At 29.7% G+C, this 17008-nt stretch overlaps 3 protein-coding genes across 3 annotated transcripts; 1 reads left to right on the top strand and 2 right to left on the bottom strand.

Annotated features, from left to right (window-relative positions):
- The first annotated feature begins 2715 nt into the window (after positions 1 to 2715).
- On the top strand, positions 2716 to 4029 carry LOC131636020 (protein THYLAKOID ASSEMBLY 8-like, chloroplastic). Its single transcript, XM_058906666.1, has 2 exons — positions 2716 to 3208; positions 3438 to 4029. Exons 1-2 carry the CDS (start codon positions 2810 to 2812, stop codon positions 3825 to 3827), a joined length of 789 nt encoding a protein of 262 aa, XP_058762649.1. The 5' UTR covers positions 2716 to 2809; the 3' UTR covers positions 3828 to 4029.
- A 386-nt stretch (positions 4030 to 4415) lies between these two features.
- LOC131636021 (uncharacterized) lies at positions 4416 to 5318 on the bottom strand. The gene has a single exon (XM_058906667.1). The coding sequence runs from the start codon at positions 5250 to 5252 to the stop codon at positions 4647 to 4649; it is 606 nt and encodes a 201-aa protein (XP_058762650.1). The 5' UTR covers positions 5253 to 5318; the 3' UTR covers positions 4416 to 4646.
- A 6822-nt stretch (positions 5319 to 12140) lies between these two features.
- LOC131636019 (universal stress protein PHOS32-like) lies at positions 12141 to 13416 on the bottom strand. Its single transcript, XM_058906665.1, has 4 exons — positions 13122 to 13416; positions 12915 to 13024; positions 12679 to 12797; positions 12141 to 12510 (listed from the first exon to the last, which is right to left on the bottom strand). Exons 1-4 carry the CDS (start codon positions 13294 to 13296, stop codon positions 12438 to 12440), a joined length of 477 nt encoding a protein of 158 aa, XP_058762648.1. The 5' UTR covers positions 13297 to 13416; the 3' UTR covers positions 12141 to 12437.
- Between the last annotated feature and the right edge of the window lie 3592 nt (positions 13417 to 17008).

Raw genomic sequence — 17008 nt, 5'->3', positions numbered from 1 at the left:
AAAGTAACATTGTTTTTGATTTTCGGTCTCTTCTACAATTGAAAAAGATTTGGCTGTATGTGCTTTATGTCTTGGTAAAATAGTAAAGTAGACTAATACTGAAAGCATTTAGAATGTTTTCAACTTCTAAATCCAATGCTTCTACTACTGAAAGCATAGAAAATGAATGAGTTTTAGAATAGTGGTATAATTCAAGTTGTTGTGTTACACACTATTGTTTCAATCTTGCAATTATGAATATTGGTGGTTTTCTAAACCACATTAAAACTTGAGGTGTGAAAAAAGTGATTTCTCAAATCTAATTTATGCAATATATAAAATGTTACTGGATGTTGGTTGTTGTAGTCAGTTAGGAGTAAGCCAATATTTTGCAAATAACCAAGTAAGATATTTCTAGCTATAATGTCATACTTGCTTTGCTCACACAATTAAGAGAAAGTTGGATATAATATGCCCAATTATGTGAGGGACATTTACACTGAATACGTGTGTTAGATGTGGTTGACAATTGTGAAAACAATTGATAGGCACTCATAATATGCTAAAAGTTTGTCGCATTTACAACACTTAGTATTAGTAACCAATCATTTCAATTTACTACTAATATTTTATTTATACAATTAAAATGATATTTTTAAATATTATTTTATTAGTTGATATTTATAAAACTAAATGATTTTTGTATATTATTATAAATAAGAGCTTAAAGGTAGTGCACTTTTATGATAAAATTTATTACACGGTCAGTGCATTACAACCCTTAAAAAGAAATACTTTATACTCTTCCGTCCCAAAATAAGTGTCACATTTAGAAGAAAAAAAATTGTCTCAAAATACTTGTCACTTTAGATTATCAATGCAATTTTATATTTAATCTTCCAATTGTACCATCTAATAAATACTCTTAATTTATTGTTTTTCCACTTAATATTAATACTAATTTGAATACACCAACACTTAATCAGGACAATTTGGTAAAGTCATTATTCTCTCTCTTTCATTTATTACCTTTTTTTAATCTATGCGAAATGGTCCAATGCGACAAATAAAATGGGACGGAGGGAGTATGTGATTTAAAGAAAAAGTCAAACTTCTACAAATATTAACAGTAATGATTTCACTGACGGTGTAAAACTGCTTTATAATGTCGGTGTATTTCTATTAAATCCTATAAATAATGTCAAAACAAATTTAATATTTACATATGGGAAAAAATACGGTTGATCTAAATATTTGTATATATGAAAAAACTGTATTTACGTTCTAAATATAAATAAAAATATATTTTATTTTAAATTAATAAACTTTCTTGGTTAAATAATTTTGACATTTTATTTTTTCATTTTTATTACATTTTAAAAAAAATGTGCGTAACACACCAGTATCCGTGAGAACGCACGGATATCTAGACCATAATTCGTGCAAACACACGGATTCTGATATTTTATGTACATTTAAAGAAAATAAAAGTAAATATATTTAAAATCATGTATGAATTCAAAAACGGAAAAATTAATTGTTTTAAAATTATTTATGTTACTAATATTTTGATTTTGATTTTTTTTTTTAAGTTTAGATACTATATTTTTTTAAATAATATATGAAAAATTGAAACATATATTATTGATGTAAAATAATTTTCATAAAACAATTTTATTTTTATTTTAAAAATATGTTTTTATTTTAAAAACAATAAACTATTTGGTAAAACAAATTCGTTTCTTATTTACATTTTTATTATATTTTAAAAACAAAAGCATGCATATCACACAGTACCCGTGCGAACGCACTGGTAACACATCAGTACTGTGTGAATGCACGGGTAAAAATACCAAAATTCTTACGAACACACAGGTTATTTTATTTTTTTGATACTTAAAAAAATAAAAGTAAAAATAATGTATTAATACAAACACGAGAAAAATGTATTTTTTAAAGAAAATATATAGAAAATTTATATATATATATATATATATATATATATATATTATTGATGTAAAATAATTTTCTATCTATTATAAATATATGTCTTTCTTTTAAAAATAACCGCTATTTTGGTAAAACAATTTTGTTTCTATGATTTACATTTTGAAAACAAAAAGCATACGTACCACACCAGCACCTGTGCAAATACACATGTACTGATATGATATGCACATATGATACTGATATTAAATTATTAATTTAAATATTGAATAATAACGATAACAAATTTACTAACGATTGAATTATTTTTATAAATAATTTCAAAATATATATATATATATATATATATATATATATATATATATATATATATATATATATATATATATGATTAATTATACTGTTGATTCAAATATTTTTACATAAGGATGAAAATATAGAAACTAATTTATTATCTCTTTTAAAAATAATAAACTATTTTGATTAGACAATTTTGTTTTTTTTTTCATTTTATTTTTCTTATTTAAATTTAATTATATTTTGAAATTAAAAGTATATGTACCGTACCAATACCGTGCGAACGCACGGGTATCCCACTAGTTATAGTGTGATGCCTAATTTTTCTAGCATTTTTCAAAATTGATTCTACCTCCAAGGCTCCAACTATATAACTTTGATTTTTTATATTGTTATACTTAAATTTATTCTACTATAAATCATTTTATTTTCAATTTATTTTTTAACCAATATCAGGTTTACCTTTTACTAGAATTTGGGTCACTTATGCCTAGCATACTTATGTGATTGCTTATACAGAGGTGAGAGGTCGCAAACATTACATGCACTCGCGTCTCCGCCTTAACCTTATTATTTCAGAACTAAGATGTCAATTCGGTGTTTCACTAGAAAATGGAAAACCTGTCGTCTAGCTTCACTTTTCCTCGGAGAGTTAACGTCAAACTTCACGAAAAGTTTAAACCCTGTCATAGACGTTTCAACTACACTGTCATTGAGACAAATTGTTACAGTGTTTGAATACAAAAACGTGTGCGGCAGTTTCAGGGAATATCACGACGGAAGACCAAGGGGTCCTCTTTGGAGGGGAAAGAAGCTCATTGGTAAAGAAGCTCTCTTTGTCATTTCCGGGTTGAAGAGGTTTAAAGATGATGAGGAGAAGCTTCCCAAGTTTATCAAAACTCATGTTTTGCGGCTCTTGAAGATGGACTTGATTGCTGTTCTTACTGAACTTGAGCGCCAAGAGGAAGTTTCTCTCGCTCTCACGGTATCTTCTCACTCCCTCTTCAAAATGTTGTGCTTTTTTTATTCTTATGTTAGATGCATGTAAACTGTTTGTTATAATGCTTCTGAGAACCTGTTTGTTTATTATTATGTTAATTCAATTTCAATAATGCTTCAAGAATGTGAAAATGTATTACTACTCAACATTTTTCAAATTGTGGTGGTTTATGCTTGTAATGTTGCCCTTTAGAATGACTTCAATTGATTTCCAGGTGTTTAAGGTGATGCAAAGGCAGGATTGGTACAAGCCGGATATATTCCTGTACAAGGACTTAATTATTGCGTTGGCAAGGGCTAAAAGAATGGATGACGTGTTGCAATTGTGGGAAAGCATGAAGAAGGAGGACCTCTTCGCTGATTCGCAAACTTATACTGAAGTCATAAGGGGCTTCTTGAGCAGTGGATCTCCTGCAGATGCGATGAACATATATGAGGACATGAAGAGTTCTCCGGATCCACCAGAGGAACTGCCGTTCAGAATTTTGTTGAAAGGGCTCCTGCCTCATCCTCTTTTGAGAAACAAAGTGAAACAAGATTTCGAGGAGATCTTTCCTGATTCAAGTATCTATGATCCTCCACAAGAGATATTTGGTGCTCGCTGAGGTTTTAATCTTTACTCTTTTCTCCTCTAGCTGTTGCTTGGTGACGAATAGGAAGAATTGACTGGAATGATTTTAACTAAATGTATGTATCAGTTTAGACTGGATTTTCAAATTTCCGCCTCTCTTCAGATAGCACAAAAGTCTCTTTTGGTGAACAGAAATAGCCCATTACCCATTTTAATGCCAACAGATTTTATTTCTACATGCAAACCTGCAAAACTGCCTCGTACAGGAAAAAAATGTCAAACTAAGTTAGAGTTAATCTCTTTGTTTGTTTGGATTGTTTGAGAGATGATAAGTTTTATGTTAACAATCTCACTTCCCTGTTTAGGTTATTGCCAGCTTCTTAGAAGTTCTTAAATGATATGAGAATGAAATACTTTGAATTAAATCTCATGTCAAATGGTAGCCATTTTGGTGATGTTAGGAAATCAGTACACCTATACCAACCACTTACAGTAATAACACGTCAAATAGCCTCCAATTGTGCTTCGGTGTTTGAGCTTGCTTTCATAGTAAAGTTTGGCATTTAATCAGCAGTTGTTGGTTTGGAGCAGTCACAATAAGTTGCTATTGGGTTCTTAGAGAAAGAGTTGAATTTAGATTGGCTTCACAAAATGTAATCCACATTGGTTTCAATGATCATAATATACAATCAAATTTCACATAACATATATGAAACAAAATTGAACGCTACACCTTCCTGAATTATTGGAATGGTTCTTTTCCTTTTAAATATCTCATGTATTTGATTAATTCCTTGATTATCAACATTCATATAAACATTGTCCTAATACATACATGTTTGCAATCATATCATTAACGAGTAAAAGCGTAGAGAACAAGAACAACATAGATAAGTAATGCAGAAGGAACAAGAATAAGCAAAGGAGCAATAGCAGACAAAGTATAATGACTCCCACAAGCCAAAGTTCCCAACTTAATCTGCACCAAATCAACCAAAGCCATAACCAAAAATCCACATCCAAAAACCGATCCAAAAGCCGAAACCAATGTCCCAAGCCTCAAAGCAACAGTGTTAACTTCCCCAGCTAACTCATAACCATGCACCAACTTCCTGGTAGCAACAGCTCCATCAACGCCTTTGCTGATGCTGATAACGTTTTTAATAGCCAAAGCGATGAGGCTTGAGAAAAGAAATGAGCTGAACGAGTAGACGTGGAAGGCCATGAGACTTTGTGATATGGAGGGTCCAGCTATGCAGGCAGGGTTGTCGTCGATTAGAGTGTTGTTGGTGTTGGTGGATGTGATGCCGAGGAAGAGCGCTAATGTAAAGAGGGAATTTGCGTTGACGATCCCGTCCAAGGCCATAATGTGAATGCTGGTTGTTGTTAGTTTCCGGCGTGATACATCGGACATTGCCGGTGAGATGGAGGTGGTAGAAGCAACCGGAGGAAGAAACATTGCATAATAATATGTGCTTTGATATGATAAGGAGATGTAGTTTTTATAAAATAATAACTCAGCATTTGTATTACATTATAGCTATTGCTTGCGTCCTTCAAAACTATTGCTTGCAAGCAACATTTATTTATTTGAGTGCATCGCGTAGAAGTTTGGAATCCACTTGTTTCCTTCTTAGGAAGAGAGATAGGTTAAAAAAATTATTACCACTATACTAAACTGGTGTTTAATTTCGAACAAAACATTTTCTATAAAGTGTAAAAAAAAAATTATACCACAAAATAGTAATAGAATAAAGAATAACGTTAATTAGAATTAATTTTGTTATAAGTTGTTTAGTTAATATCTTAGATACTCTAATATAGACTACATACTCTATTTCACAGCCGTCTCATTTTTTTTAGAGGTATTGTATAGGCTAGGGATGTTCTAAAATATGGTTAACTGGATTGTATACTTGAACTGAATTGCATTGCACTATAAAAAAAACTGAACTATTTAAATGGTTAATGAACTGAACCATTTAAATAAAAATTCAGTTCAGTTTAATTGAAATAATTCAAATTCAGTTTAAAACCGGTTCAAAACCAGTTTTATTTTATAAACTAATTTAATTATAAAAATTAATTTCTCATAAAAAGAGTAAAATAATTCTGAAATTAAAAAATAATATTTTTCTTCAAAAATAAAAATAAAACATTGTTTTTTAAAAAAATCTTGAAAATAATTTATGCGTCTAAGGGGGCAGATGACCCCACAAAGTTTCTAAAATATTTATATATATCCATATGTAATAGTACCTACACCTATGTTAAATTAAAAAATTACTTCAATAACACATCCTCAATTTTTTTTCTTGGACACCAGTCATTAATTTAATAAACTTTTTATGAGGTTTTGGAAGCCAAAAAAAAATATATTATGAATTAGTTTTCAAACTAATAATAATAATTAATAAGGAAAACAATTTGGTAGCGCAATTGGCAAGTACACTAGTTTAATGTCTATTTCTATAGGGAGGAGCTTTGAATTTCTTCATTTTAACTTTTAAATCAATAACGTGTAACATTTTTTTGCTATGAATATTTTCAAAAATCAAATGAAAAATCACATGATAGATAAATCATTTGAAGTTGCTAATATATGCAGAAAATATTTTACAAAAAATATTGTTACAGTGATTAAAATAAATAAATCACTACATTTTGAAATTATAAACTTATTAAAAAATATTTATGTTTAAATAAATGATATTGTATTTTTAATATTATAAATCTATGTATAAATTTACTCTCACTACTTAAATCTTTCAGACGTGTCTCTGAATCAATGCATATTCAATTTACATGGATTGAAATTGAAATCTAATAAAAATCAGTATTTTTTTTATTAACTGTGATTCTAATTTATTCTTTCATTAATTTCCTAGTTGCATCACTTTTTTTTTCCTTCTTTTAGAAGTTGCATCACATATTTAAGAATTTGAGTTTTTCATTACATAACTTGTTATATATCTTAATGTCGTTAATTGATCCAATTTGAGAATAATTTGTATGTATAATAAATATGTATATTTTCTTTTGAAGTGTCAGTTTGTGCATTTTGAATTTGAGAACTGTGGTTTTGATCTAGAGTTGGATCAAGTTGAAAATAGTAGATGGATGTTAGTGGTGAAAAAAATTTCTAAAATAAAAACGTTTTTTTTAAATAAAAATATATTTTCTCCCTAAAATAAAATTTTTGAAAAAAAGTCTGAAAATAATTTTTTTTATGAAAATAATTTTTTTTTTTTAAAAATATATATTCTAAAAAAAAATTAATATAATATTTTTATGTAATTAAATAAATTGGTTTTAAAAAAGTTTAAAATATAAAATTGGTTTAAAATTGCAAACTGATTATAAACTACTCCATCCGTTTCTTTTTAAGTGTCATTTTAGAAGAATTTTTTTCCTATTTAAGTGACGTTTTATAATTTAATGTTATAATTTGTCATTTATACCCTTATTTTCTCAATAACTCCACCTCAAAATTTTCAAATAGTTATTGAAAAAAGAGAGTGTATGATTGAATTTATTTAGAAAGAGAAAAATAAATAAGGGTATAATAGGAAAAGTAACTCTAATAATCCACTATCTTGGTTGAAGAACTTTTTGCTAAAACGACACTTAAAAAGGAACAGAGGGAGTAGTTTATAAATATAAACTAGTTTTAAATTGAATTGAAACCACTTTAACAGTTAACTGAATTTTTATTGAAATGGTTATTGCAAACTGAACCAAACTATAAATGTGATTTGAGTCAATGCAGTTTATGAACCATGAACACTCTTAATATAGGCTAGTAACAATTTAGCAAGAATAAAATAAATAAAGCTCTTATATAATCAAGATTGGATCTGACAAATATTTTATGAAGCCCCGTTTAATTATAAATTAACCTTAAAAACTTTAAAACCCAATGCGGTAGACCGTTTTACACGCTCTTAAAAACAATCCTTCCTTTATAGAGCATCTTATGCAACCATCTTTAATCTAGTGATGTAATATCATATTTTTAATGTAATTCAATATAATGAATTGATTTCTCATTTTCATCTTACATTTCATTCAAGAAAGTAATATGGTATAGAGAAATAATTAGTCTACTACATTATTCATTTTCTCTTTTGATTTTTGAACAATTTGTTTATTTTCACCAATTTTCGTTAATCTTAAAACACATCAAATTGCTCATAGCATATTCATCAATATTATTCTTCATTCCTTCTTTCCTCCTACACATTATTGAATTTTTAGTTCCAAAATCTTGAAAAAAAGAAGAGTTATTGACGACAAATACAGAAGTTTCAAAGAATATTTTCAAGTATTTATTTAAAAGGGTTTATATACAAAGTTTATGATTTCAAAAAGCATTTTTCTGCAACATTGATTCTTGAAGATTTATATTTTATGGTTGACTACATTGTGATTTGAATTTTTAAGAGTTTGAAAAGATTAAGCAAAATAAATTAGGATACCACAATTTATTCTTTGATTGAATGAACAGTAAATCATTTAAAGTTGGGTTAATACCACTTTACCCCCTGCCATATATGCGTGTTTTGCTTTATCCCCCTCTAAAAAAAATTTATTGGACAAACCTTACCAAATAAAGATTCTAAAAAATTTGACCCTGGATCAAAATTCCAAGAGAATCTGCATACGTGACATGCGCATGTGGCATTTTTTTATTTTATATTTATTTTTAATTTCCACGTGGAATTTTGGTTTTTTTTTTTCGAAATCTTTTATTTAAATTATTTTTTTTTAATTTTTTTTTTAATTTTTTTCCAAATTTTTATATTTTTTTTCATTTTTAAAAATTATTTTTATTATATATAAATCCGCAGGTATTGTCAAATCCGTAGGTAAATCCGCAGGTATTGTCAAATCCGCAAGTATTTTCAAATCCGTAGGTAAATCCGCAGGTATTTTTAAATCCGTAGGTAAATCCGCAGGTATTTTTAAATCCGTAGGTAAATCCGCGGATATTTTTAAATCCGCAGGTATTATCAAATTCGCAGGTAAATCCGCAGGTATTTTTAAAGGTAAATCCGCAGGTAATTTTAAATCCGTAGGTAAATCCGCAAGTAAATCCATAGGAAAATTCGCAGGTATTTTTAAATCCGTAGGTAAATCCGCAGGTATTGTCAAATTCGCAAGTATTTTTAAAGATAAATCCCCAGGTATTTTTAAATCCGTAGGTAAATCCGCAGGTATTGTCAAATCCGTAGGTAAATCCGCAGCTATTTTTAAATCCGTAGGTAAATCGCGGGTATTGTCGAATTCGTAGGTAAATCCGCAGGTATTGTCAAATATTTTTTAAAAACGTAAAAAAAAAATTTTTAAATAATAGAAAAAAGATTTTAAATTTTTTTTAAAAAAATATTTTTTTTTTAAAAAAAATTTTAATAAAATAATTTCCACGTGGCAATGCTGACTGTGCCACATCGCTTATGTGTTGTACAGTCAGCACTACCAAAAATGCCACGTAGGCAAGATTCTAAGAAACTTGGCCAAAAAAATTGATCAGGGTCAAATTTGAGGGAATCTTTATTTGGCAAGGTTTGTCCAATAAGTTTTTTTTTAGAGGGGGTAAAGCAAAACACGCTTATATGGCAGGGGGCGTAAAGTGGTATTAACCCTTTAAAGTTTATTAAAAACACACAAAATTAGGTGATATTTTTATTTTTCTCATTTTAGCCCAATTGATATTGTAGCTACCATCCCTTATAAAAAATAGTTAAGTAAGCAAAATTCATTCTTTTAGCCTATTTAATATTTTATTTTATTTTAAATAATTTGAAAAATACTTACATGAAAGCAAACATAATATAATATGTTGTTTTAGAAAAATTAATATTTTAATAAAAATATTTCTTTTAGCCTTATTGACATTTAACTTCTGTCTAGAGAAAATATTGTTAAATCAAATTCTTTCCTTTTAGTCCTGTTGGTTTAGTACACTGTTAACTAGTTTGTCGACATAGAACGACAATGGAGTCTCTCTTCTGCCCACGAGTCTTCAGGAGATACCGTGTCATCTGAATTTCCTATTAATTTCTCATTGTTTGTTCCGTATGAAGATTGGGGGTCATCTTCTCCAACGAAGGATTGGATTTAAATCACTGCCATGTATTGGAGGAAAGAATATATAGTTAAATCTTCTTAAACGGTACACATTTGTGTGTCAATGTAAGTTATAATACGGACATTGTTCCACCATTGAAATTTTCCCTAGAGTGTTAGCAAAGAAAAGGAGGAAAAATCAACTTCCTTTTCTTCACACATGCCATTCTAGAGTGGTTCTTTCGTTTACACTCGCTTCGTGTTTGTGCTAATATTCTTCTAGAGAGATTCTGTTGAAGATTTCTTTTATCGGAATGCACCACCTAGACTGGAAGTTAAGGAAAGAAAAACATCATTGAATCGTTTCCCACATATAGAGTCAATGATCTCGCGTGGACCCAAGATGTTTACCAATGGAGAGATCAACTCAAATTTAATGATATACTCCGATTTTGTAGATTTCTTAAAGTTTCGGTCTAACGTTCAGGAGTGTACTTACATTATAGAATTAGAAAGTATGTACACTTTACGCCCAAATTAGTGACTATTGAAAAAGAGAGGTATTTTAGAATTAGAAAGTATGTACATGAATTCTAATACCTACATTACAGTCAAAGTCTAGGGTTTCAAGTCCCTAAAATCTTTTATTCAGAGACACCTATCTTCAGGTTCCAGGTCCTTGATTTTGTGGAGGTTGTTATGGACCTTCTTGATAATACACATGTGATTTTTCTGAGACTTTGAAAGGTATATTTCGGTCCACGTGATATAATATTTTGGATAATGCGATTCATTAGAGGAAGGATAAAAACTTTTTTCTTACAATTTTATGAAAAGTGTAAGAGATAAAAATTAAAGATTGTTTTTGAAAAACATGAGAAGTTATTTTTTCTAACTTGTTTGTAGCTCATGTCATCAACTTCGTTGAAAACTCATTTGACATAAACCTTATCTTAAACCCTAATGTGTTGGAGAGTGTGGTAATGAAGAATCAGTGTCTCATTTATTTTTTGAGTGTTTAGTTTTTGCAGGAATCTAGTCTGCTATTTTCCGCTAGTTAAATATTTCTCCGATTCTCCACTATGACAAATATCTCGCATCTGGATCAGTTTGGAGGTCTGCTAGGTGGAGGCTTAAAAGTCTCAAATCAGGCGGAAGTAATATAGTTTGTGTGTGTGGCGTATTTAGAAAGCAAAGAATGAAAAATCATTTCAAAACAAAGACATTGATTAAGGTTGAAAATTTGATAGAGAAAGTGAAAATGTATGCGTGGAATCGGCTGAAATTTAAAGCAAATAGCATGGAATATAACGCAACTTTATAGTGTTTGAATCCAAAGGCGTGCCTTTGAGTCACATAGGCTTAATTCGATAGTTGTTACTCTCTCTGTGACTCCGTCACACAATGAGTGACCCAGCAGACAATTTCACACACTAAGGAAAGTGTAAAAAAAGTAAGAGAGAATGTTGTTTTTACTATAGTACCCTTATCATGTATTGTAAATAATGAAATTTTATTAATTAGATGGTAGAATTGGAAAAAGTGTATTGTAAATTGAAATGGATCATTCATTTTGGGACATCATTTTATTCCAAATTAATCATTCATTGTGGGATAGAGGGAGTATTTAGTTACCGTTTATGTTGCAGGCGGCTTTTTGGTGTTGGAGTTCTCATCATCATCATCATCATCATCTGTATTGGCGTGTCCGAGTATTTGTTGAAGCAGGATTCCTATGTTTGATGGTGATTTTTTTTTCCGTGTATCAGATGTTCGTTTGATTTTGCTGTTTTCAATGGCGCTTCATTTATGGCTGAGCGGTAGGGATTGGTGGGAGATTGTCTGAATTGTTTTTCTTTTTTCTAATAGATATCCTTAGTTGTGGTCTATGCTTCGAATTACTGCTATATTTTTTGGGTAGTAGCTTTGGTTTCTTAGCTTGTTGGGTGGCCTGTTGATGTGTACATTGTATAATATTTTTCAGGCATGTCTTTTGCCTGATTCTATTGTTTAGTTATTGACCTTTTCAAAACAAAACAAAAAAACCAACTCACTCATTTCTAATTGGTGTAAATCACTTGCTTTTATTAATAGTTAATAGTTGTGTTTTTTTTTTATCACAGTTAATAGTTGTGTTTAGATGACTGAGAGCAATGCATGTTCAATACTTTAAGAAAGATAAATTTCCATTTATGTTTAAATTGATTGAAAAGTTAAAGGATGAAGACATAGTTAAAGAAAAATACCTGCTGAAGATGAACACAAACAAAACACAGAATTTGCATAAAGCAACACTTTTATGATTATTAGAAACACAAATACAGTAAGAATCAAATATCAAACATGTCAATCCACTCCATCATGTTAGGTAGCAAATTTGAAACATATCCAGCACAAAGCTCAATTATTAACACACTTTTGGCTTTAGCATAAGCACTTATATAAACTTAAAATAGTCTTAATAAACCAACCCAGTCTTAATAGACCATAAATAAAGTACATGTAAGAACAAAGTGAACATCCATTTGCACCGAGATCAACCAAACACAGCAAGATATCAGACAGTAGAAGAGACTCATTCTTTCACAATTGTTACTGGACAAGTTGCATTTGAAGTCACATAAGTAGACACACTTCCCATCAATACCCTACAATACAATCAACCAGCAAATAAAAACGGTGAAACACATACACCAGAAACACGATACTGATACTGACACGGTATCAGACAAAAACCAACCAATCTTAACATAATCACAAGTGTCGGTGTCGGAACAAAACCAACCAATCTATTAAACCATTGATTAGTAAAGTACCTTTGGATGGCACCCAAACCTCTGCTACCCATGACCAAAGCATCAAGCTTCAAATCACCAACAGACTCACAAATTTTCTCTCTTGCATCTCCCCAATACACCTTAGCCACCACAGTCACCTATATTTAACTCAAGTTAAGTCAACCTCAACAAAAATCTAAAAAATAAAATAAAAAATTAACCAAATAAAACACAAAACATGAATCAAAACAAAAACAAAAACAAAAACAAAAAACCTGTTTCTGTTTAGAAGCAGTATCAAGTATATCCAAAACCTCAGCATCAGGTTCCACCTCATACTGATGAATCACGTTCTTCTCACGAAACTCCGACAACGGGATAAGAGCTACATCAAATTTAAACCACACAAAAACCACATCAAAATAATCAGAATTATACATATACACTAACATCTTCATTTGAGAAGAGGTTTGTTTACTTACGAGAACCAGTGGTTGACCATAGAAGATTACGAGATTCAGTGCCTTGTGAATGATTGATGTGAACAATATAGAGAGTATCACCGTGGCGGAGAAGGTTGTCAATAGTCCATTTGAGAGCGATCTTGCTTCCCTTGGAGAAATCTAAAGCTACACCAATTTTCCTATCACTCGCCATGTGTTGAATCAAGACAAGTTCTGAACTCTGATGATGATAACTGATGTAGAAGCTTTCTGGTTTGGAAAGTCTTTGTGTTATCTTTTTCTTTTCTAGTGGCCTAGTGGGTACAATTGTCGGATTCGGAACGCTTCAATCAATTTCTCAATGTAGAATCAATCATCTTGCCACATCATCATGAAAATACTTATTTGTTTTTTGTTTCAATTATACAACTCTAATTTTACTTTACATATTAATATTTTTATTTGTATTTGATTTTGTTACAAATAAACATATTAGTTTAAGTATTTTTAACTAATATTAATATGAGAAAAAAATTAAATTAAGTTTAAATTTTTATAACAATAATTAAAAATTAAAATGCTGATAATTTTATATGAAATATAACAAAGTTCTCCTCCCAATCTTCTAGCTACACAGCTTCTTTAAATGTGATAAAATTTTCTAAAAAAATATGTTTATGTCCAAGACAATGTGCTAACAAGTAGAAGATGAGTAAGTTGGTTGTGTGATCATATATGAGGGGTGGGACAATCATTTGTAGAGTAATTGAATTCTAATACGCTCCAAGTACTTGCTAACTTTAACGAGGTAATATCGAGGATATGTGTTGATAGGTGAATACTCATTAGAGTAATCAACTCTGAGATAAGTGGTGGAATCTATTGGATACGATGATGCTACATGTAGTTTGGAATTGCATGATTACCTCAATGGATTTCTCGGAGGTGAGGTACCATATTATATCATCTTGTAATACTAAAGTGGGCACCTCAAAAATGGCTCATGACTCTTTATTAGGCATGTTTTGTACTCAAGCGTGTGAACTTTTTAGGTGAATGATATGTGCAACATTTTGATTTATCTTGCTTAGGCTCACACCATTTCACAAGCCCTTCAAACCCTTAGCTATTTTAATAAGTAATTGATATAAAAGACATTGAAGTGTGAAAATTTAAGAAAATTTTTTGTGATAGAAATATCCGAGCTGGGATGAACCACCAAAGTAGATGAGTCGAGATGGACTTGTACTCCCTGTACTTGTAGCTCAAAAGGCGTCGGAAGTCCGAGAGATGTGATGGGATGTTATAACATAGTCCTGCATGTGTTATGTGCCGCGAAAAATGTGCATGTTGATTTGCTTGGATGACATAATGATGATACTGTTACTTTTTGATATGTGACATGATCATTGAATCTCTAGATTTTGGTGACCCCGTATGATCGTAATGAGTGAATAATGATACTTTTGTGACCTTTGATGAATCATTGTTACTAATTATTTGTTATTAGTCTTTTCCCCTTTATGAAATTTATGATTTCATAGTGCACCTTTCAAGTCGTTTCCTCTTTCGTACACTTCAGTCTTCCAATTGTTTCTTGGTAGGGTTGAACCTTATCCCTCTATTCTTGTTTCTTAGTTTAAAAAATTGTTCAATCCTTCTATAGTAAAACTTGCCGACTTCGAGATAACTGTATCTATGTATGAATCTTCAATTGAGACATTGTTCTACAACAATTAGACATAGACAAACTTTACTTCCACTTCTGACACTTATGATGTAGACTTAGGTCTGTGTATTCTACTTTATAAACATGTTTACCATGTCAACTAAACTACAAAATAAATTACTTCAAAAAAGAAAACCCCAAAATAAATTTTTTTTTTTAAAAAACAAAACAATTTTTTTCAAATATATATGAAATGTCGACCCTGTGGGTGTGCAAGGTGAGCCAGGGCCTCAATAAAAAAAGGAGTTTAATTAACATATATAATTTGGTTATAATATATACGATTTTGCAAGTTAAATAACTAATTTACAAAGTAGTGCAACGAATATACCTTCGTTTGCAACCAAATGGTCCCTAGTTTGAACCAAGGAATTTGATTTTTATGAATTTAACTGTGTTATTCACATAAAAAATGTCAACCGGTAGACTCAAACACATGCCCGTAGCAATTTGAAAGTCTTACTCAACTCACTACTCACTACTACAAAAAAGTAAATTAGGGATGGAAATTTGTGAGGGAAGTAAATCCCTCACTAATTGCGATGGATTTACCTAGAGAAAATTGTATAGATGATAAATCATAGATGAATAAAAATTAGTGAAGAGATTAGTAAGATTATTTTTGTGTCACAAAAAATCCCTCAAAAAATTGATAAAAGTAAGGAATTTGAGATGAATGTTATTCTTTACCAATGTTTCCGTCACAAATTTTCTCATAAACGTGTTACATGATTTTGTGAGGGAAATATTCCATCTCTAATATATTATATTATATAATATAAATTTCATTTGGATTTTTTAAATGAAATTATAGACTAAAATTTAATTCAAAATAATATTAAAAATGTTTTTTAAAATAAATAATTATGTTATCGTACAGACATATCTTCTCTTATGATGTTTTTAATTGATTATGAAAAAATTGATTTTTTAATGACATTGTAGTTTAATTTATTTTATCATATGAAATTTTCAGTTTCATTCAAAATAAAAGTCTAAAAATTTGTATAGAAATTAAATTTACAAAATCTATAATTAATAAAAAACTAAAAAATAGTTATTTTTTTAAAAAATCATCCGCAAATTAAAAATATTATTAAATAAATAATTAATATAAAATTCTATAAAAATAAAAGCATAAATATTTAATTTTAGCAAAACATATTATTTAATATGTTATATTATATGTTAAAAAAATTAAAAATTTGTTTGACCAAAATTACACATAACTAAAGTAAGAATTAACATAAAATAAAAATAAATTTAAATGATAAAAAAAATCAAAGTCTAATAAAATAATTTTTTTACATATTAACAGAGTTAGAAATATAATTTACTTTATCTACAATAATGATTAATCCAATCTTTTCCAACTTTCCTCTCACTCAATTAATTTCAGTTCCCTCTCATATTTTTCTTCACTCAAACAATTTCATTTTCCCTCTCACATTTTCGTCCCACTTACACCAATTTCAGTTTCAATCTAACAGTAACATGAAGAATGCTAATAACACTCTCTCAAACGCTCTCTCTTTTATTGATTGAAGCATATGTGAGTCCTATTTTTAAAGTGAGAGACTCACACATATTTCAACCAATAAAAAAAATAAGTGTTTAGTGTTGAAAAGAGAGTGTTACTAACACTACTCTAGTAACATTTTATTAAATTAATTTTCCTCTCATTCTTTACCCCACGCCCACCACGCCTAGTACACAGAAAAACCCTCAAACGTAATGTAACAAATGCAGCTCGCGAGAAACCTGGAACGAATGATTGGAGATTTCGATGTTCAACACTTTGCCTGTGCTTCTTGTATCTCCCAAGCTAGATATCAATTTCCTTTGTTATGGTCAAGTTTTTTAGATAGAGTCATTGCCACCATTCATGGTTAGTCCCTCTCTCTATATACAAAGAGGTTCTTCATCTTCTAGTAACCCCAACAAACAAAGAAACCATCCTAACCCTAGTATGCAAGACCAGAATGAAAGAATCCTTTTGCAATTAATTGGTTATTAAGTGATGTTAATTTTTTATTATTGTCTCTATGTACAATAGACATTTGAAATTGTTAACAATTTGGTTTACTTTTTGAATATGTTTGTAAATTAAAATCTGACTGTCAAAAAAATACAGGAAGCTCTTCCATAAGTAAGTGTCTCATTTGTCTTTGCTTGGAAATACAATTTACATCAAGGT

The sequence above is a fragment of the Vicia villosa genome, unplaced genomic scaffold (assembly GCF_029867415.1).
Source record: "Vicia villosa cultivar HV-30 ecotype Madison, WI unplaced genomic scaffold, Vvil1.0 ctg.001617F_1_1, whole genome shotgun sequence".
Classification (NCBI taxonomy): Eukaryota; Viridiplantae; Streptophyta; class Magnoliopsida; order Fabales; family Fabaceae; genus Vicia; species Vicia villosa.
The sequence above is the reverse complement of the archived record's forward strand: the minus strand, read 5'-3'. Positions and strand labels throughout refer to the sequence as shown.

Excerpts from the sequence above, each read along its gene's own strand:
- LOC131636020 (XM_058906666.1), top strand. The coding sequence starts at position 2,810 with ATGTCAATTCGGTGTTTCACTAGAAAATGGAAAACCTGTCGTCTAGCT. Across the intron at positions 3,209-3,437 it reads AAGTTTCTCTCGCTCTCACG|GTGTTTAAGGTGATGCAAAG; the intron begins GTATCTTCTCAC and ends ATTGATTTCCAG.
- LOC131636021 (XM_058906667.1), bottom strand. The coding sequence starts at position 5,252 with ATGTTTCTTCCTCCGGTTGCTTCTACCACCTCCATCTCACCGGCAATG.
- LOC131636019 (XM_058906665.1), bottom strand. The coding sequence starts at position 13,296 with ATGGCGAGTGATAGGAAAATTGGTGTAGCTTTAGATTTCTCCAAGGGA. Across the intron at positions 12,798-12,914 it reads CTGCTTCTAAACAGAAACAG|GTGACTGTGGTGGCTAAGGT; the intron begins GTTTTTTGTTTT and ends AGTTAAATATAG. Across the intron at positions 12,511-12,678 it reads GGTTTGGGTGCCATCCAAAG|GGTATTGATGGGAAGTGTGT; the intron begins GTACTTTACTAA and ends ATTGTATTGTAG.